Raw genomic sequence first — 22104 nt, 5'->3', positions numbered from 1 at the left:
TTCGGCTCAGGTCACAATCTCGCAGTCTGTGAGTTCGAGCCCCGTGTCGGGCTCTGTGCTGGCAGCTCAGAGCCTGGAGCCTGCTTCAGATTCTGTGTCTCCCTCTCTCTCTGCCCCTCCCCCGCTCATGCTCTGTGTGTCTCTCTCTCTGCCAAAAATAAACATTTAAAAAAAAGTTTAAAAAAAAGGAAAGAAATTTACAATAAGGATAATTGCAACCATAAACTTCAAATTCTAAAGAGAATGTATTAGGGCCACAGGACAGGTAGAATGGAGAGTTCATACTTTATTGAAAAAGAGATAAGGATGCATGAAGAATGTGGCATTTTTGTGATAGGCCTTGAAAGACAGGAAAGATTAGCAAACACATATTAACAGAAAAGTAGGAAGGTTGCTGCTCGTGCTAAATTCCACAGTGGATTTTTTAGGCATGTTTATATTGCACACACATAATAGAGCCACGTCTATTGCTAGAGTGTTGTTCCTAGCTCCTCCTTTAGTGTGGCATTTTGCAAAGAGCAACATGTTTTCCAGGTGCCGTGGCCTCTGGCCCCAGTTTGAGAACCATTACCACAGGGAACAGGAGGCAATGAAGCCCAGAGATAGAAGCATGTTTATGCTCCCAACCCAAAGGCCCTGGTTCCTCCTTGTGAATATTAAGTCTAACTGTTTTTCCTTTCTTAACTCCAGCAGTTTAGGCATTTAAAAATCTTAAAATGCTTTCCCTGCAACTATATATATATTTTTTTTTACAGGCTGAACAGCCTCAGTTCTTCCAACTGTTCTCACGTAATATGGTTTTGACTCCTTTCTTCATTCCAATCACTTCCCCTCTTGAATAATGGCATCAGCATAGAATATATGACTTCAGATAGCACTGACCTGTCACCTTCAAGGACCTGAACTCCTAGGACCTGAATGCGGCTCAACAGCACGTTACCTTTGCTCATGGCCATGTCACATAGTAGGTTTATATGAAGTCTTTTGTCCATATAAGCACTAGCTTTCTGAAGGTCTATCCTAGCCTACACAATCACACAGCCTCACCTAGATTCAAATTCCACATTGCTGAATCCAGCCAGCTCCCTCTCTGAGAGTAAGAATCAATTACAAAATGTAGCATAGCTTCTTTTTTTTTTAAGTTATTTATTTATTTATTTATTTATTTATTTATTTATTTATTTATTTTGAGAGAGAGAGAGAGAGAGAGAACAGGAGTGGGGCAGAGAGAGAGAGAGAGAGAGGGAGAGAGAAAATCCCAAGCAGGGTCTGCTCAGTGCAGAGTCTGATGCAGGGCTTGATCTCATGACTGTGAGATCATGACCTGAACCAAAAACAGGAGTCAAATGCTTAACTGAATGAGCCACCCAGGTGCCCTGTGGCATAGTTTCTAATAAATATGAAACCACCATCTCACTAGCTCCAGTGAATCCTTACCTGTATTAGCAGCCAGCCTAGCCCAACATGTGACCCCAGTTTCTTGCCTTGATTCTACACTGCTAAGACAAAGGCTTACCCTATTTCAGATGTATCTTGAGTTCAACGTAACAGTAGGTACAGTTATTAAAGATGATCATGAATCCTCAACTGATAATAATAGGAGTACACTATCAATGTTATGGATTGCGGCTGGTCCCACAGTAGTCTGAGTCAGACCAGATGAGGAGGTCTAGGTCTAGTTCCAGGGATGACAACCTCAAAGTATCCACTTACAGCAGCCAGGATAACTGGAGATGTGGAAACCAGTCTCTGGGAAAATGGGGTAGGAGGAAAATGCAGGTTCTATTTAGCCTGGGAAAAAGAGAGTGCTAAGGCTGTACAGTTCACAGTAGGGCCCTTCCTCTCCAGTAACTGCTGGCTTAAGGGTCTCATCTTATAGCCTATTCCTTCTCATTGCTCCTTTAGTCAAGGGCTTATATTTTCATCTGAAGTGTGGCCAACTGCTTATATGATACTTACGAGGTTTTTTCCTAAATCTGCCTCTTTTCCCCTTATTCGGTCAGCAGAGTCAAGGTTACTTCCTCTTGCTTGGCCTATCTATTTCCAAAGGATTATTAACTTTATATAAGGTCAATAGTTCAAAAATCCATGTTGAAGATGAGGGTAGGAAAGATCAGTTTTCTCCATTCATTTCATTTTTTTTTTTTGCCACCGAACATGTATTGCCTCATTTTATTTTATTTATATATTTTTTAATATATGAAATTTATTGTCAAATTGGTTTCCATACAACACCCAGTGCTTATCCCAAAAGATGCCCTCTTCAATACCCATCACCTTCCCCCCCCTCCCTCCCACCCCCATCAACCCTCAGTTTGTTCTCAGTTTTTATTTATTTATTTTTTATTTTTTTCAATATATGAAATTTTTTTTTAATTTTTTTTTCAACGTTTTTTATTTATTTTTGGGACAGAGAGAGACAGAGCATGAACGGGGGAGGGGCAGAGAGAGAGGGAGATACAGAATCGGAAACAGGCTCCAGGCTCCGAGCCATCAGCCCAGAGCCTGACGCCGGGCTCGAACTCACGGACCGCGAGATCGTGACCTGGCTGAAGTCGGACGCTTAACCGACTGCGCCACCCAGGCGCCCCTCAATATATGAAATTTATTGTCAAATTGGTTTCCATACAACACCCAGTGCTCATCCCAAAAGGTGCCCTCCTCAATACCCATCACCCACCCTCCCCCCCCCTCCCACCCCCATCAACACTCAGTTTGTTCTCAGTTTTTAAGAGTCTCTTATGCTTTGGCTCTCTCACATTCTAACCTCTTTTTTTTTTTTTTTTCCTTCCCCTCCCCCATGGGTTTCTGTTAAGTTTCTCAGGATCCACATGAGAGTGAAAACATATGGTATCTGTCTTTCTCTGTATGGCTTATTTCACTTAGCATAACACTCTCTAGTTCCATTCACGTTGCTACAAAGGGCCATATTTCATTCTTTCTCATTGCCACGTAGTACTCCATTGTGTATATAAACCACAATTTCTTTATCCATTCATCAGTTGATGGACATTTAGGCTCTTTCCATAATTTAGCTATTGTTGAGAGTGCTGCTATAAACATTGGGGTACAAGTGTCCCTATGCATCAGTACTCCTGTATCCCTTGGGTAAATTCCTAGCAGTGCTACTGCTGGGTCATAGGGTAGGTCTATTTTTAATTTTTTGAGGAACCTCCACACTGTTTTCCAGAGAGGCTGCACCAGTTTGCATTCCCACCAACAGTGCAAGAGGGTTCCCGTTTCTCCACATCCTTCCAGCATCTATAGTCTCCTGATTTGTTCATTTTGGCCACTCTGACTGGCATGAGGTGATATCTGAGTGTGGTTTTGATTTGTATTTCCCTGATGAGGGGCGACGTTGAGCATCTTTTCATGTGCCTGTTGGCCATCCGGATGTCTTCTTTAGAGAAGTGTCTATTCATGTTTTCTGCCCATTTCTTCACTGGATTATTTGTTTTTCGGGTGTGGAGTTTGGTGAGCTCTTTATAGATTTTGGACACTAGCCCTTTGTCCGATACGTCATTTGCAAATATCTTTTCCCATTCTGTTGGTTGCCTTTTAGTTTTGTCGATTGTTTCCTTTGCTGTGCAGAAGCTTTTTATCTTCGTGAGGTCCCAATAGTTCATTTTTGCTTTTAATTTCCTTGCCTTTGGGGATGTGTCAAGTAAGAAATTGCTGCGGCTGAGGTCAGAGAGGTCTTTTCCTGCTTTCTCCTCTAGGGTTTTGATGGTTTCCTGTCTCACATTCAAGTCCTTTATCCATTTGGAGTTTATTTTTGTGAATGGTGTAAGAAAGTGGTAGTTTCATCCTCCTGCATGTTCCTGTCCAGTTCTCCCAGCACCATTTGTTAAAGAGACTGTCTTTTTTCCATTGGATATTCTTTCCTGCTTTGTCAAAGATTAGTTGGCCATACTTTTGTGGGTCTAGTTCTGGGGTTTCTATTCTATCCCATTGTCTCCATTCATTTCTTAGAGAGCCATATCATAAGAGTGCAGCCCCTCTGTGAAACAGATTGCTGAGCCGGCTAACATCTCTAAGATTCTTCCTTTCCTGTGTTCTTTGCCTAGGATAACTATGATGGCTCAGGCCTCAGGGCTGCCAGGATGGCAAGCAGAAATTATGCTTCCCCCGCTAAAGACCATGGCAGATGTGGAAAATCAACCACATCACTCATTCTCACTGACCCAGAACTCTGCTTCAGAATCCACCTTAATACATGGTCCAGACAGCCACTACTGATCAATGGACATTGATACAAGGGGTGAAACCTGCTTATCATTCATGCTTTATATAGCCCATGGAGTAGGGAGTGTAAAATGATTATTCGGGAATGCCTTTTGAGCTGCTAAGACCAGGGGGCACATTTAATGGTACCATAGAGGAAGTACTGAGGTACCCTACCTAATCAGGAAATCACTTTTTCAGCTTAAATCCCAGTTGAGATGGGATTCCTTCTGATGAGAGATTTCTTTCTGATGACTATAATCTTTATAGTTTCTCCTGCTTAGCACAACACAAAAGGGCAGAGCACAGCCCACAGGTAAAAAGAAGAAACAGAATTGAGGCAAGCAGCAACCACACAAAGATTAAAAGTAAAGTACTAAATGGGTAAAGTGTACAGTATGTGAATTATATCTCAATGAAGCTGTCAAAAAAAAAGTTAAAGGTAAAAATACTGGTTTCACTAGACCAACATTTAGTAGAGGGACTGAAAGGAAGTAAAATGCCTTTAGTATTATCATGAGAAAAACGAGGCACTAGGTATTTGCTTTTGCATTGACCAAAGTTCACCAAGAACTTCCTACTAATGGCAGTAAGTCCAGACCTTGACATAAAGCCGCAACATCCCATTACAGACTAGCATGGGATAAAATGGTGTGGGTTATAAAAGAGACTTAAAAGAACTGGGAATACTACAAATCTAGACTGAATCAAAAAAGAGGCTAATTTCTAAGACAGAATTTCCCAAAGAGTATTCCATAAACCACATTTGTTCTGTAGGATGTTAATAGATGTAACATGAAAAAAGGCCTCATAGGGGTGCCAGGGTGGCTCAGTTAGTTAAGTGTCTGACTTCAGCTCAGATCATGATCTCACGGTTCATGAGTTTGAGTCCCACATCGGCCTCTGTGCTGATAGCGCAGAGCCTGGAGCCTGCTTCGGATTCTGTGTCTCCTTCTCTTTCTGCCCCCCCCCCCCCACTTACACTCCCCTCTCTCTATCAAAAATAAATAAATATTTTTTTAAAAAATTACCATAGATACACAAACTTGAGAAACATTGGGCTAAACAAAGCTGGAAAGGTTTCTTTATTGCAGAACTTCTCAGAGCCTTTAAAACACTAGTAAACATTGTGATGGGATAGTGTATAGTGTTTCCCAAAGGAATTTGTCTATAGATCTTTTTTATTCCCCCATAAAGTATCTCAAAGGACCAATGTTTCTAAGAATTATACTATAGAAAATGCTGGTCTAAGCCATGCTTCGCTAAGTGCTTCACCAATTCCTTTACAAAGATAAAACTGGAAATTATTATGGGAACTATAAATCATTTATAGTTTGTAGATAATTATGTTTAAGTTAACTACATAGTAAAATATGTATGGTTCTTACTCCATGATTCAGATGCAGTTAATTCAATAAATCTTAGTTAAAGTATCCCTTCAGGTATTGTAGATAGATGGGGTGGACTCTGGTTAGGACAGCCAAAGTCTGGTGACGAAAACAGGAAAAACCAGGCCAGGTACCACAGTAGCTGGGCTTGTTTCTGCCTGAGTGTGGCCTTTTGTCATACTTACGTTTCTCAGGGCTGGAATGGTCAGAGAACACCCTTTGTGGCCATTAGTCCCGTCTTATGCACATAAATACATCATTGTTATTATAGAAACTTAAAATTGACCTTCAAGAACCACCTGATACTCAACTTGGCATTGCTAAATAACAATAGCAGCAACAGCAAATGCAATGACATATCTGCTTGAACTAGCTCCTAAGAATGTACCACCTAGAGGGAACTCCTACTTGGTCCCTGTCTAAGGTCCTCCAGGCCAGACCCCATGAGCCTCCTTTCTAGTGGGCTTCTCCACTCCAGAGTCCCTTCCTAGAGTCAAGGAGTTCATCTGGCTGCCCCACAGTGAAGTCTTTGGGTCATGTGCCAATTTCTGAACTCCAGAGCAGAGCTAGATCCAAAGCTGGTCCCAGCTCTGCCCCCTTCCTTCCTTCCTTTCTCTGGCCCGGATGGCCACTTTCCCACTAGAGTCTCCTTAGGAAACAATGACTTGAGAGCCTGTTGAGCCATGCCTCTTGCTTCAGCTAGCATCTCTGAGTATCTGCTATTAGTCTGATTCTCCTCTTCCAGTTCTCTTTGGGGCTCCCTGTACCTGTTCTCCCAGGGTCTGCTGGAAGGCATGAAGCAGCTAAGCCCAAGAAGCTGAGTCTCCTACATCCTTTCCAGACACAAGGCTCCATCTGCCCTTTCAAGTAGGGGAGGGGGTGCCTGAGGTGAATCAGGTTCAAGTGAAGAAGGCTCTGTTTTCCATTTCTTTTCACTATGGGCAATAGTCAAAAGCAGCAGGCAGCTGGGGGCTGGAAATGATTCAGCCTAACACCCAGCTGCCCATGGAAGCACCTGCCAACTGAGACTACACTTGAGGCCTTTAAGAAGACAAGTCACCTCCGAGCAATCTCACTCTAGAAGCCTGCTCCCTTGGTACACCCTGCCTGGAAGATAGCAGCCTGGAAACTGCTTCTCTCCCAAGTGCAGCTTTCCAGGCTGGTCTCAGAGAAGGGGGGTATGTGTCCTTTTCCATTCTGACTCTTGCAAGTGAAGCGGTAACTTACACACCCATTCTAAAAGAAGTCAGTGAAAGAGTCTAGCTGAACCAAGTAGAGAGTAAACTGTTATAAGCTTAACCAGGGTGATGTTAAAAGGCCAGGCCAGAAAATGCAAAATAAAGAACTCTCTTAGCCAACAAAGGATTTTATTTTTCCTTCATCAAAGCGCTGCTGGGAAAACAACAACAACAAAATACCATGACTCCTTACTGCCACCAATTCGCTTGCATTCATCAAAGCAGGTTTCAGGAGAAAAGTATTTACTGGCAGGTGAGCACATGTCTTAGTATCCTTTTTGAGGCTGTTGGGGCCAGTGTCACTCTGGTCTTTGGCCCCAGGACTTCTGGGTCCCTCATAACCCCAAGAATGCAGTTTCAACAGCAGAGCAAAGGAAAACAGCAGACTTCTCCCATATAAGCAGTCCCTGAAGCCAAGAGGTACACAGACCCAACCTCCCAAACCACGACAATTTCCTGGGGTGGTGATGGTGCCTCTTGCCTTCCAGATATCCATGCCATAAACCTGAGAGTCATCCTTGACTCCCGACCTCTCCGTCAGAACTTCAGACATATACCATATCCTGCCTATTCTGCTGTATTAGGATCTATATATGTGTCCCTCCTCTCTTTCTGCTTTAGCGTAGGCTTTCATCATCTCTTGCCTGGATTATTATTGCACCACCTCCATATTCGTTTTCCAGCCTCCAATGTCACCTCCCATCTCTCATCCAGAATTGGAGTGATAGTCCTAAACTCAAATTTGACCATTTTATTCCCTTAATTACAACCCTTCATTCACTCAAATGCACGGTTTTGTTTCTTCCTCCATGCGCTTTGCTTGGAACCCTTACCCTCACCTCATCTTATTGGTTTGCCAAGCTGCTAGTCTTCTTCTAAGAGCCAGTTCAGCAATGTCCCCTCTGTGAAGCCTTTCCTGATCACTTGATGAGAGCCCTTCCTGTTTTCCTTTGGCCCTGCTTGACATCGTTCTTACTTCGTGCAGTGCTAATTACCCATAGTACCTCAAGCCATCTTGACTGTGTGTATTCCTGAATCAAGAATCTGTGTTATCAAGCCCAACACAACATCTGGCAGAAAGTAAGTTCTTAATGTTTGTTGATTGAAGAGAGGAGTAGTAAAGGAGAAGGTGGAGGCCTGAGCAAATCTGATCCTCCCTTTGCAATATAGGAAAAGAGAAGAGGGTGTTCCTCTTCCCAAAACCTGAGAAGTACTACTGGGTCATAAGCCGCATGCACCCACTAGGAGAACCTACTCTTAAACTGAAAAGCCATCTGACCACAAGAAGGTAACTTGAGGCTCCCAGACCACAGGATACACATGGGTCAGTTTCCCTTAGTGGCTTCCTGCTCTCTTTACAATGTTCTCTCTGCTACTTTCAGGAGCTACTGTGGCCTACTCACTGAAGTACTATCTTGACCATCCCCATCCATGAGTGTCAAGAGGCAAGAGGAGCCTCAGATATCTTTCCAAACTCATGTGGTCAAAGGATCAAAACCTCAGCATTCCTCATCTTCTTCCAAGGGAGGTGCCACTATTACTCAGGGGCACCCTTCGCTGATTTCCACTCTTTCCTGACATATATCTAAGAGCTTCCTATAGCTATTTGAGCCCATCCTTCTCCTGGCCACCTACTGGAGAAATCTCATTTGTCTCTATCCTTAAAGTATCTGGAAATGAGCATATGCTCATGAACTAAACAAATGAGTTAATGGATAATATGGGTTTCAAGGAGGACAGACTAGCATTTCTTTCAGGCGTACAGAGACCCCATATGGTGCCATATGCTTTTTTTTTTTTTTTTTTTTTTTGGTTGTCTCTTAGGTCTTTGAGAGCACAGGAGGTAAGATTTTTGCCTGACATAATTAAGTCCTTAAAAACTCCATTTTTTTCCCCTCAACAAATCTCTTCCTTTCCAATTGAAGCCAAAGAGAAGACATAGACTATGAGGCTGCACCAACCAGCCCAACAGACAAATAGGGCCAGAGAGACTATCCCTGCTACTCACACAAACAACAGCCCAAATCCAACCCAACTGCTCAACAGAGAGCCTTGGATATCTGGGAGCTTCCCTAGATCAGTGAGGTGCATGTGTGGCTTGGACACAAAACTGAGTACAAGGTGTACTTATCCCTGAAAGTTTCTTTGGAAAATCTGTGTTCAGAAACACTCAGGATTGTCTAGGAGATGAACACAGCAGGAGTGGAGCACAGGGACTAGGTATCCAAGAGCAATTCTCATTCCTTTCATAAGGAGACAGGAAGAGACCCTGGGGAGCTCTCAGTGATAGGCCCAGGCCTGGTTCAGCTGCTGAGATGCAGCCAGGCCAATTAAATAATTGTGATGGGAAAAGAAAGGAAGCCATTCCTTTCAGGCAAACTCCCACCCCAGACAGGAGGCTCCACGCAGCTGTGGCAACAGCAGCAGCAACAACAGGGCAGGGATCTCTTCCTCTTCTTCCCACTAGTTGGAACTAATGCTTAAATTAGCACCTTGGAAACACCCAGATCTGCTGGCTGTGCCTTCTCTCCCAGCTCCTGCCACTCTCTTAGACCTCCTTTTCAAGCCTGAGGTTCTCTTTCAAGTAAATAAAAAAAAAAAAAAAAAAAGAAAGAAAAATCTTCTTCCCTAGAAGAGCCTTTTAAGTAAGGAATGCCTTCTGGATTCTTTCCACCACACTGGGTGAGGGAGGGTTATTTAAATGATGGAGTCCCTGTGATAGGCCTTTATCAGTACAGCTTGGTCCAGAAAAGAGCAGTGAAGCTAATACCAGCATTGCCTTGTTTCCATTAGGGCTAAAGGAGACAGCCCCTATTCTGCCCTCAGAGGGGCAGGCCCACACTGAAGGAGTAAGCATGAACAATAAACTTCTGCCAAACTGTGTCTGTGTTGCTAACCACTGTGTCCCCAATACCTAGTATAAGATCTGGAACAGAGACGATACTACATAAATATTTGGTGAATGAATTAGCTAAATCAGTGATATCAACTCCCTATGATATTCCTTGGAAGACAGAGTGAAGAGCTATTGCTTAAATTTTAAAGAGATAGTTTGTCTTCATTTCATAAATGAGAAAACTGAATCCAGAGGAGAGGAGAGACTTCCTAGAGGTCTCAATAAATAATAAATAGGTCACAGTTGAGTTTGATCCTGGGACCCTAGTTTTTATGGTCTACTCAAATACCTCTAAAGAGCCACTTTGCTCTTCTCTTTTGTGGTATACTGTTTTGATTCCTTATGCCCTGCAATGAAGGCTCTTTCAGAAATGCTACACAAGAATCTGCTAGTCTCAATAATACACAGAGCATTTAAAGAGTTCTGGGGATCCTCTAGATTTCAACCTGGAAACAGAGGTCAAGAAGCAGAAATCTACAGGGCAATGTCTGTGCCCCTAAAGGGGGGGGATTACTGAATTGCCACTCCCATCACTCTCATCAACCTCAACAAAGTATCCTCTTACAGAGGACTCCTTTAGCCTTCAGGAAAAGGGTCTGAAGGCAACCACAGCTTTTCTGATAAGTGCCTCCTCGCATAAGCACTTCTAATCCAGAGTCACACAGACCAGGGCATTTTAGGAGTCTTCTGGGGTCACTATTTACTCAAACTATCATTGGGAATTTCAGGCAATAACAAAGGTACCAAGGACAACTAAGAAAGCCTTGTGACCTCATTCCTTCCCCCCTTTCCTTGGACAACTATTGACTACCTTCTCAGGAACCCCAGATGGGAGGCAAGAACCAACTCATTGCTTTCTTCTCATGACTAACTTGGACCTCCTTTCCCTCCTATTTCATCCATCATCCCTTTTGGTTCTCGATTAGATGCTTAGAACTGGAAGGGCCATCTAATTTGACAAGCCAGGTTGGTTGGAAAGATAATCCAGAAAAGAATGTCCTCTTAAACCAGCCTAAAGTTCTTCAAGTTCATGGGACAGACTTCTCACCAGGATTTTCTGGCCCCCAAATATTCCAATGATGGTATCAGCCTAGGAAAAAAAAGTCCATCAGCATCTCTCTCCCCAGTTTAATACTGTATACTTATGTAGAGCTTCTGTTTGGGCTTCTAGAACTAAGTAGTATCAAAAAGGGAAAAGGGCTCATTTCCTGCTAGGTGGCTCCTAATGATTCTCTCTACCATCCCCCAAAAGGTGTGGCTTAGAGTTGGTCATGGGTCCCTGACAAAGTCTGTCTGGTCTGCTGTAATGGGCAGCTTACTTACTCAGGAAGCTACAAAGCTCATCTGTTAGCCAGGGGTCTAGGGGCCCAAATGTGGAACATACTCCTCACCTCCCCACCTAACATACAAGGAGGAGCCTTAGGGAGCCCCAGATCTTCAAGCTTTGGAGAGCTCTGCTAGGCTCCAGCAGAGCTCAGAGAATAGGGCATCCACGCCTTTCAGGTTCCTGGCCTACCCTGCCTCCTTCCAGCTCCCCCTCAGGCTCCAAGGAGGAAGGGAGAAGGAAAAGTGAACAGAGCGGGGCACTCCCTCCCTTCCCCCTCTCCTTATACCAGCTGGCTAGGCCGCTGCGGCGCCTCTCGCCCCACTGCCCACCGCCGGTCGTACAAGCCAGTCAGGTAATCCCCCCTGAGCGGTGGCCATAGGGCATGGTCTCCCCTAAGCTTGGCCTCGGTCGCCCGCGTCGCCCTCCCCCTTCCATCCCCTCCGCGCCGGCAGCGATGACATCATTCCTCCCAGACTCCCGGACCGCGGACAGGCAGCAGGATGGGCGCCCAGCAAAGACTCAAAGCACGTAGGCCGAGGATGCTGGGGGCTCTTCGAAAGGGTGGGCACTGGAGGCTCCGGCGCGACCCCGCCCCCTCTCCCGTCGATTCCAGAGCTCTCTCATCCGCGCCCCTGTTTCTCCACCTCGCCGCCGAGCTCTCTCCCCCTCCACTCCAGCTCTAGCACCCCCAGCCTAGACTGCCTGCGCTCTCCTCAGAAGAACATAATTCAGAGGTCCTGCACCGACCCCCTGTACCCACCGGTCCTTGGCCCAGGCCTGAATTCCCATCCGTATCCAGCAAACTGGCAGGCATGCTCCCTCCTCTGCAAGCCTACTCCCAGTCCCTTTTAGCCTAATTGCTCCCTGGCCCCCTCCCCCGCGCTGAGCATCACAGGCCTCTAAAGCTAAGCGGCTCCTCACCTCTCATCCCAGCCCCTGGGCCTGGCCGCGGCGGTGCCCTATGACAGTTTCCTTCATTTCCCAGCTAAGGGCCTCCACTAGCGGTGTACACCATTGTGCCCCAAACATTCCACCCGACGGCCCTCCCCGTTGCTCCCTTGGCCTGTCTCTGCTGACTATGCCCTAAGCCCTTACATGCCTTTTTGCTGTCACCCCGCTCATTCTCCTACGGTTTTCTAGTCCTACAAGTCCCCCTCCCCCGGCGATGCGATTTCAAGGTTCCCTTTGCTCCATCCCAAGGCGCCCCCTCCGCACAGCCACCAAAGCCTGATTCCCTCCTTTCCTCCCCCTCGGGCAGCGCCCCCTCCCGGTCCTGGCCTGCCCGCCGCCCGCCCCCTCACCAGCGGCTGCATCTCCGAGTGCGCGGTGGGCACCTGGAACCGGTCGATCTCCTCCATCATGGTGCCGGCGGGCGAGCGGGCCCGGGGCCGGGCGCGGCCAGGGACGCCGACGGGACAGCGCGGGGCGGCGGCCCCAGTAGCCGGGTGGGTGGTGCAGCCTAGGCCGCCCGGGACGAGTCGGGCGGGCAAGCGTCCGGGCAGATGGAGGGGTGGGCGAGGGGTGGGAGGTTCGCTGGCTGACTGAGACCAGCGTGGCTCCGTGGGCTTGCCTTAGTGCTACCGCGGCTGGGGCCCGGCCGAGCCGCAGGTCTTGCCTCGCCTCCTCCTCCGCCGCCGCCTCCTGTCAGCAGCTCAGCCACTGCGGTGACTCGGCAACTCCACTTCCGGGTCCGGGACACCGCCTGGACTTGCATTATTCATGAGGAGGTGGTGCCTGGGTGCTCCAGCCCCGCCCACATGCAGGAGTTTCTAACGCGCTCGGCCGCGGGTCGTTTTATTCCTGAGGGGGCGGGTCTTAGTGGAGCCGGAGATTCCCCGCGCGCCCAGCCCCGCCTCTCCCTCGAGCCGGGAGGGGGCGTCAGAGGCGCCTGCGCCTTGGCTAAAGGTTGGTTGCTGGGCAACCGCGTCTGGGAGGAGCCGATTCTATACTGCAAGGGCGCGGGGACCCACATCGACTGCTGTCCCCAAAGAACCCCTGCAACTGGGAATTGAAGTGAAAGAGAATCCGGATTTCCTGTGCGTGATCGAGGGGACAAACACATTCCTAATCCTCAGGCGAGAGAGTATTTTGTAGGTGTTCCAAGTGTTGAGGTGTTTCCTGCTTCTTCCAAGATGCCCCATAAACAGCCGCCTCGTAAGCAGGTACCACACACCCCGACTGCCCTCTCCCAATGACCTCTGAGGACACTGATCATCTTCTACTGATCCTTCATTTTCCTTTCCCTGTTGACCCTTAACCTCTCTCTGTGTGACCCCTTGCCTGTGTTTCCACTGACCTCTAACCCTGTCCTTTTCTCTCCCTCTAATCCTAGCTTTCTCTCACACACTGCCCCTGATCCACTATTTCCCACTTTCCTTTCACTTGTCCTCCCCTCACCATTCCATTCCCTCTCTCCAGTCACACCACAGACCGTCCTGACCAGTCCATCTGTCTTACCTCCCACCCCCACTCCCACGGATACCTTCCTCATTGCCCTTACATTCTTGTCCCAAAGAAATTCTTTTTCCAGCCGTTTTCTGTATGTCCAGCGCTGGGCTAGGTGGGGACACAGGCCTTTGAGACCCCACAGAGGGAGTGCAAGAGAACTGTACAGGAGACACAGAACAGATTATGTACAGGAGTTTGGCTTAGATTTTCTGTGCTGGGAGACTTGTGAGGAGAGAGAGGTCAGGTAAAGAGGAAGAGAAGAGAGATCTTTTTCCCATTCTTGCCCCCCACCCCCACATCACACACTTGGACACACCAAACACTGGCCCCCACTATTTCTGGAGCCTCATATGTCTCTCTTTGCTGTGAGTCCCTGGACCACTCCTGTGACTCATTCAACCATTTGAACATTGTGTCCTTGTTGCCACCTAGCCAGATGTCATCCCTTGGGTAACTTGAATACCCAAGAGTTAGCCCCTTCACCCACCAAGTACAGAGTTCTGCTTTCCTCCCCAGCATCACTCTGGAAGGTAAGGTAAGGCCCAGCTTCTCAAGGAGCCCTCTGTGGTTGTCACTCAGTCCTTTAAGAATTCACTTTTTCCAAACCCTTTATGAATTATCACCTTGGGACTAATATGCGGTTTCTGACTCTGTGAAGCAGGACTTCTATTTATTTATTCTAAGTTTCCTTCACTCAGATCTAGGAATTTTGAGGTTTGGAAAGCAAATCTGTGTCCATGCTGTTTGTGACTTTACATATTTTGGTTTGGCTTTCTCCATATTAGTCTTTGCTAGTTTGCTTCTTTCACCTGTCCTTCCAGAGCAGGTGGACTCATCTCTCTTAGATCTCTGCAACTACAAGGAGGCTGCTGTTCCTGTATGGCCATGCCCTAGTTTTATGTCAGGGTAGCTGTGTTTTTAAGCTCATATACAGTGCTTGGGCCTACTGACTTAATTTACATAAAGTTTGTTTTAAATTCAGCATTACTAATGTCTGGCTCACATACAATGAAATGGACATTTTAGTTGTACATGTTGACAAGTTTTGACAAATTTATACACTTGTGAACTACCACTACAATTGAGATATAGGACACTTCCTCTACCCCCAAAGTTTTCTTGTGCCTCATCCCAGTCAGTTCTTCCCAACCCTGCAGGCCCAGGTAACCATTGCTTTCTGTCACTTGCAGATGAGATTTGTGTTTCCTGGCACTTAAAGTTTGAACAAGCTTGGGGTCAGTTTCTCCAGCCCATTAGGGGAGACGTTAGAGTCTAGTTTCACTGAGAGCAGAGAGCGGTGACAGCAGATAGGAAGCAGAAAAGCCTGGGTCAACTGGCCATATACACATGGACGCATGGAAACAACCCTATGTTCACATATGTATACACTGGCTATGGACACATCAGTGCTGCCCCCTAGAGGGAAGAGTTGTTTTAATGTGTAATATTGGTGAGTGGGGTGTGAGAAAAGGTTGGGTTGTGCTAGGTTGTATTCTTCACTCTCTTGTCTCAGTGAAGGTCAATCAGGGTTACTGGTGAGCTGGGTGTGCAACAGTCTAGAGAGGTTTGAGAAGTTGTGCCTTTCCTCTGGGAACTCTGGGGAACTCTGGGGTTCCCCTGAACCTAGCACAACTCCCCCCTCTAGGGGAGAGAGAACACAGGCATACAAAGATAAGAGAGGATGGGATCCCTGGGTCTGGCAGGAAGAGAGACATACAGGTTGAAGCAGCCTAAGCTTCAGGGAGGAGGTATCTATGACTTGGCTGCCTGCAGTGTAAAGGGAAGGTCAGGACTGAGCTTGTGACTCCCTCTTGCCCTCAGGATAAAGTCCCAAAAGTCCAACTTGTTTTGTATGGCCTGCAAAGCCTTGCAAAGTCTAGCTGTTGCCACAAAACCTACTTCAGATCCCACCATTGCTCTGTGAAAATTCCATAGTTGCAGCACACTGAACTGCCCTCACTTCCTGGAAAATGACATCCACACACTCTTCTCCTCCAGACCTTTGAAACTGATGTTTCCTCTACCTGCCTGGTATAATCATTTGTCTGTGTCCACCTTTTGCATGCCATTCTACCTCAAATTTCTTCATTTTCCAGCCATACATCAGGTCTCAGCTTGGCTGTCATATTCTGTAAGATATTAAGTCCTCTTTTTGGAGAGACAGGATAGGGTGATAGCCCCCCTAGACTATGTGATAGCATAGTGAGAATGTCTGTCTCATTCATCATTGATTCCCCTGAACATAGCACAATGCCTGGAATATATTAAATTCTGAAAATGAAATGAATATGAGTTCTGAATGCCTGGAGTTATTCTTTAGAAATTTTGATCTAAGTGTGTTTAAATTTTTTTAATGTTTATTTATTTTTGACAGAGAGACAGAGCATGAGTGGGGGAGGGGCAGAGAGAGAGGGAGACACAGAATCCGAAGCAAGCTCCAGGCTCTGAGCTGTCAGCACAGAGCACGATGCAGGGCTCGAACCCACGAACCGTGAGATTATGACCTGAGCCCAAGTCGGATGCTCAACCAACTGAGCCACCTAGGCGCCCCCTTTGAGTGTGTTTAAAGTATAGGAGGGCACCTGGTGGGATGAGCACTTGGTGTTGTATGGAAACAAATTTGACAATAAATTTCATATTTAAAAAAAAAGAAGTATAGGAAGGGGAACGCCTGAGATGAAGAGACTAGTGGGGAGTGATATCAAGAAAATGTCACTATAGAAGCATGTTTTTCTGGGTTCATGTTTATATCTGCTTTGGCAGTAGAGCTATGAATGATTCAAAATTGAATCACATGTACCCATGCCTTAAGATCTGGGTATTAGAGATTTAAGAGGTCAACAATTCTGATGCCATAGTCATTCTCATTCAACAATTATTTATTGATCACCTACTATATGCCAGGTACTGTTCTAGGCACTGGTGATACAGAAACAAACAAAAATCCCTGCTCTCATGGATCTTATCTTTTAGTTGGAGGTAAATTGTCAATAAACAAATAAGTAAAATATACAGCTTATCAGATGATAATAGGTGTCAAGGATTAAAATAAAGCAGGGAAATGGAGTAGGAAGTTCAGGGAACCAGAAGATTATGATTTAAACATAGCAGTCACAGAAGGCCTCACAAAGGTGGCATTCGAGAAAGATCCAGAAGAAATGAACAAGTTAGCCTCCAGACTGAGGGCATAGCAAGAGTAAAGTTCCTGGTGTGGAAGCTTGCTATAAATGTTCTAGATCAGCAAGGCAGGAGGAAGGGGGGCAGTGGCAGGAAATAAGATCAGAGAGGTGTATCCCTCTACTCTATAAGGTTAATCAAATAACCCACGGCATATTAAATTGGTTGTGATAGAGCTCCATGAATCATAATTTGTAATTAAAATGCATGAATGTCAGGCACCATAAACCATGACCAGCTCAAAACATCACTGGTAATGTCCCAATAACAAAGTGTCCTTCCCAAAAAATTTGAGAATTCCAACTGGTTGCAATGTGTATATGTGCAGGAGGAGCTTTGCAACGTTGCCAAACATTGCCTGGCAGCCAGACTTCTTAGTAGAGAACTGAATTAGAGTCTTCTGTGAACTCCAGTTAAAAGCTAATTTTAGTTTATGACTAACAAATTTTAGTACTTCTTTATAACTCAGTTAGTTACCATAAAAAAAAAAATCAGTCTGGAACTTTGCATCATTTGCCTGTGAGAGCCAAAGAAAGGACTTGCATTTGCATTTTTGGATCATCTTATGGTCTCTCCAGAGGCCCCTGAGGGACAGTACTTTTAGAACTGATGATCTTGATGAGAGGTGACTAGGGTAGGGGAGAATGGGCAAGAATGCATACAAGGCCAAAAAAGAATCTTAGATGATTCAGAGATTTTGACCTGGTGACTGAGCCTGGGATCCATAGAAGAAAGGACAAGAGGAGGTGAGTGGAATCTAAGGGCAGTTAAAGTGTTTCTATATGTTCAAACTAAGATATCCACTCTCTTGTGACCCTTTTTCTCAGTGTCATCCTTATACCTCCCATCTTCCTCAAGCCCTAGATATCATTCGCCCCTTTATCTCCTAAATACCTCTCAAATCAAACCACTTTTTTCATATTCACTGTCACCTTCCTAGCCCAGCCTATACCATATCTCACTCAGAGTACTGTAAAAGCCTTATACCAGTACTCTCATCCACTCATATGCCTTACAATCCATTCTCTACAACTGCATCGAATGATTTGTTTCACATTGTCAGTTTGAGGGGCACCTGGGTGGCTCAGTCAGTTAGGTGTCTGACTCTTGATTTCAGCTCAGGTCATGATCTCAAAGTTCATGGGATGGAGCCCCATGGGCTCTGGGCTGATAGCAGGGAGCCTGCTTGAGATTCTCTCCCCCCTCTCTCTCTGCCCCTCCCCTGCTCATGCTTGCACTCTCTCTCTCCATCAAAATAAATAAATAAATAGACATTTTCAAAAACCTATCATTTTGATTATGTCATCTCCCATTTAGAACCCTTCAATGAATTCCCATTGCTCTTAGGATAGGGAAAATATTTTTAGATAACACTTCAGGGGCCTATATGGGCTGAGGCTTGTTTAGATCTCTAAGCCTTAATTTTTACCACTCTTCCCATATTAGTGCTGTTCCTCTCTCTGGAACACTCTTCAAATCCTCTCTTATACACGTATTCCTAAGATTTCAGCCCAATCATCAATCCCCACAAACTGCCTCAATGCTGCCATCCTGTTAATGAACATAGGGTTGTTTCCTCTATTATGTAGTCTCATTGCTCTTGATCCTTTCTTTCCTAGCCTGCATCTTAGTATGTAATTATTCACTTGTTTGTGTAATTATCTGATTATTGTATGTCTCTCCCATTAGACTGTGAGCAAGACCTGTGGATGTTTTTTGCTCACATCTATTCTCAAGCTCCTAGCACAGTGACCATCACAACAGAAGCTCTCAATAAGTGATTATTGAGTGAATTATAGAATGTGGTTGTGAAGTAGCATAGAGTGCTATGAAAGCATGTAGTAGGGTATGCTAACAACTGATTCTGGGGGATGAGGGAAGATTTCTAGGAGGAGCACCATGATTTAAGGTTTGAACAAAGGAAGAAGAGTTCAAAATGTAGGATAAGAAGAAGTGACCAGAGAAGTTAGAAGACAACACAGAATAGAAGACATACAAGAACATACATGGCAGACAACAAGGAAGAATAATGTCCTAAAGAAGAGTGTGTTTATAGTGTATTTACAGTGTTTATAGAGTATGTGGTCAGCCATGTTGCATGCTGCTAAGGGGTCAGTGAAGATAAGAACCAGATACAGCCTTTAGATATAATAATTAGGAAACTGGGGTTTCCTAATTAGGTAACTGGGGACGCTGGAAAGAACAATTTCTGAGGTGAGAGCCAGACTGAATGGAACTAAGAAGACAGTAAAGACCAGGTTGACAAGGATTTTTTTAAGGGATGACAGTAAGACTTGAATATGTTAAATGCCAAGGGGAAGGACTCTGGAATAGATAAGAAGAAATTGGGGATCAGGAGACAGATAACATATTGACTAGAGCCAAGTCTCTGAGAAGAGGAGGTGAGAGCGGATCAGTTGTGGACAGGAGACTGTAACAGGAGAGAAGAAAGGAAGAAGGGATGGATGCAGATGATGAGAATTTAGAGGTTTAGTGGCAGGAAGTTGAGAGAATTTTCTCTTCTCTAACTCTAGTCGTGTTATGGAATTCCTTCTGGAAGTGATAACTAGAAAACAAATTTTTCCAATGGCTGTTCCATTTTGTTATGATTATAGTCATGCTATTTTCAGAATTACAGTCTGAGGTTTGTCATGCACAATTATCAGATTACAAAACAGCTGTTAGCATTTGTGGCCAGAATTTAGTCTCCTGCCCTATTTACTGTGGAGCCTAGCACATTGTTAGTGCTCAGTACATGCCAGGTACTCGAATAACAATGGCAGAGGGCTTGTGCTTATCCCTGGGCTTTGCAGCCTGCAAGCTGATGCTGAAGAGTACTTTTGATTCTCTGGCTCCAGCTGTGAGCAAGTGACATGAAATTGTTTTCTGCCAGTTAGGGATTTGAATGGAGTGTTCAGTCTTCCCTATCACTGGGACAGAGTTGTATGGAAGAAGTAAGCAAAGGACACAGCTGTTGATCAAACTTTTTCACTGTTTGTGTCTCAAAACACCGTCCTACTCATGAAGCCACTGGATTCTGGTTTGTATGGTGGGTTTACGTCCTCTATTTATCTGACCTAGATTTGAGAACTCTTGGAGGTAGGACTAACTCAACCTGGGTTTTTCTTTAGCTGTCATCCTAGGATTTGGTACATAGTAGATGCTTAATAACTATTGGATGAATGAATAATGACTGCATGGATTAGTTGATGAGAAAATAAATGAATGTTGGAAAAGTACGTACTACAATACCGTGACTACTAACTTTTCTTTCTGGGGCTGAAGCAGAAGTGGCTCATGACTTTGTCTTTGTCAAAGCAGCAATCTAATTCTGTTAATTATGTAGGGACCCTACTCCTAATGTTAAGCTTTTTTTCCTACTTTTATTTTTACCTCACATCCATTTTCTCATTTATTTATTTTTTTCCATGTGTCATATAGTCAGCCTCAAATCTTGCTTTGGGACAAATTAGAATATAAGTGGATAAAAAAAATCTGCTGATCCCTAGACAGACACATGATTCCAACCTTCTGTTCTTTGTTAATGATTTTGTTCCCTTGGCCTGGAATACTCAAGGCTTTCCTACTTCTGCTCTTTATGGGCCTGGCAAACTCTAAGGCACACAAATTTCAGTTAAGCTCTTTAAATTGCAAAGAACATTGGCTCACTCAGGTTACCTCAAGTAAAGGGAGGGTGGGTGAAGGGGTAAAGGGTATTTGTGGGGGATTGTGGGTGTATATTATAAATACATAAGTAGCCTAGAATCAGAATTGGAAAACTATTGGTTCTGAAACAGATGCAAGTACTAATTAATTTCTCATATCTCTCATGGTCTACTTCTCTTAGCATCTATGTTTCATTCCCTGTTTTCATTTCCCAATCAGCGAATTTTTCCACGGTTTCTGCTCCTTCATAATTTTAGTGTGTTTCCAGCTCATCATGCCACTTCGGCCTCTCTCTGACTCACAACCATCTTCATCACTATCTCCATCCAACCGCCGTTTCTCATGGTACTCCCAGTTCAAACTCGTGGAGAAGGAATCTGATTGACCCTAGCTTATCTGTTCACCCTAGTCTGATTCAGGGAGGGACAGAATCCTAATGGCTTTCCAAGCAGCCAAAGCTATGAGCAGGGCAGTTTCCCTTACGAGGAGTGCAAGGTATAACCTGCTTTACTCCAAAGTAACTTCTACAATGTTTCTGAAAAATCTTTCTCAAAAATTGTGCAGGAAGGGCCTCCAATTTCTTCCAACCCAGTGCCCCCATTCAGGGCTGATATTTACATTACAAAAGGTTCCATCTTTTACAAAAGCCTTTACTTTAGGGTTGTTGTTTGTATGTGTGTTTTAAACATCCCATTTCTGCAATGAGTTTTAAAATGCAGCACACTGTATATAACTTTTTTTTTTTTAACGTTTATTTATTTTTGAGACAGAGAGAGACAGAGCATGAGCAGGGGAAGGTCAGAGAGAGAGGGAGACACAGAATCCGAAGCAGGCTCCAGGCTCTGAGCTGTCAGCACAGACCCTGACGCGGGGCTCGAACTCATGGACCGTGAGATCATGACCTGAGCCGAAGTTGGCCGCTTAACCGACTGAGTCACCCAGGCGCCCCTGTATATAACTTTTAAAGACCTTGGTATAGGGGACTTATATTCTGGCCACGATGGAATAATCCATACTGGACTTGCCCTACCACTGTTAACAGCTATAATTCTGGACACAATATATGCTGCATTCCCTTGGGACAGTGATTCCTGAGGGAAGGAAAACACCCAGCATGAGTCAGTCATGCGTTTATCCTTGCTCTGTGGCAGGGAACAATTTCTTAACCATGGCTCAGGGAGGTAGATCTCAAAGGAGAGTGTACTGATACCAATGAGATAACCCAGATGAAAGAAGTAGCAGACAATGACTTTAAAGCAGCTGTTATAAATATATTTATGGACTTACAGAAAATATTGACTTAATGCATGGAGAATCTAAGCAGAAAAATGGAAACAGAAAAATAAATATCAGAAATGTAAAATTTATTAGATGGGCCTAAAAGCTGAATGTGAAGATGAGTCCATTGAAACGATCTAATCTGAAGATCAGAGAGAAATAAGATTAAAAAACAAGAGCCTTGGGGCGCCTGGGTGGCGCAGTCGGTTAAGCGTCCGACTTCAGCCAGGTCACGATCTCGCGGTCCGTGAGTTCGAGCCCCACGTCAGGCTCTGGGCTGATGGCTCGGAGCCTGGAGCCTGTTTCCGATTCTGTGTCTCCCTCTCTCTCTGCCCCTCCCCCGTTCATGCTCTGTCTCTCTCTGTCCCAAAAAATGAATAAAAAACGTTGAAAAAAAAATTAAAAAAAAAAAACAAGAGCCTTGGTGACTTTTGGGAATATTTCATATGTGTATTGGAAACA

General features: G+C 45.0%; 2 protein-coding genes across 7 annotated transcripts in view; one reads left to right on the top strand and one right to left on the bottom strand.

Moving 5' to 3' along the window:
- Nucleotides 1-12833, bottom strand: part of FAM219A (family with sequence similarity 219 member A) — a 55702-nt gene extending 42869 nt beyond the window's left edge. For 2 of the 6 annotated variants that reach the window (XM_058695072.1, XM_058695075.1), the window contains exon 1: nucleotides 12408-12826. In XM_058695072.1, coding sequence (XP_058551055.1) covers nucleotides 12408-12434 — 27 coding nt within the window. In that variant the 5' untranslated portion in view covers nucleotides 12435-12826. Of the gene's footprint in view, nucleotides 1-12374 lie in introns of all 6 variants that reach the window. The other 4 variants (XM_058695071.1, XM_058695074.1, XM_058695070.1 and 1 more) reach the window with 4 other exon arrangements.
- A 152-nt stretch (nucleotides 12834-12985) lies between these two features.
- Nucleotides 12986-22104, top strand: part of DNAI1 (dynein axonemal intermediate chain 1) — a 60080-nt gene continuing 50961 nt past the window's right edge. Inside the window, exon 1 of the mRNA XM_058695053.1 lies at nucleotides 12986-13235. Within this exon, the coding sequence (XP_058551036.1) occupies nucleotides 13206-13235 (30 nt within the window). The 5' untranslated portion in view covers nucleotides 12986-13205. The remainder of the gene's footprint in view (nucleotides 13236-22104) is intronic.

The sequence above is a fragment of the Neofelis nebulosa genome, chromosome 12 (genome assembly GCF_028018385.1).
Source record: "Neofelis nebulosa isolate mNeoNeb1 chromosome 12, mNeoNeb1.pri, whole genome shotgun sequence".
NCBI classification, from domain to species: domain Eukaryota; kingdom Metazoa; phylum Chordata; class Mammalia; order Carnivora; family Felidae; genus Neofelis; species Neofelis nebulosa.
This window is presented reverse-complemented; position numbering and strand designations above follow the sequence as displayed.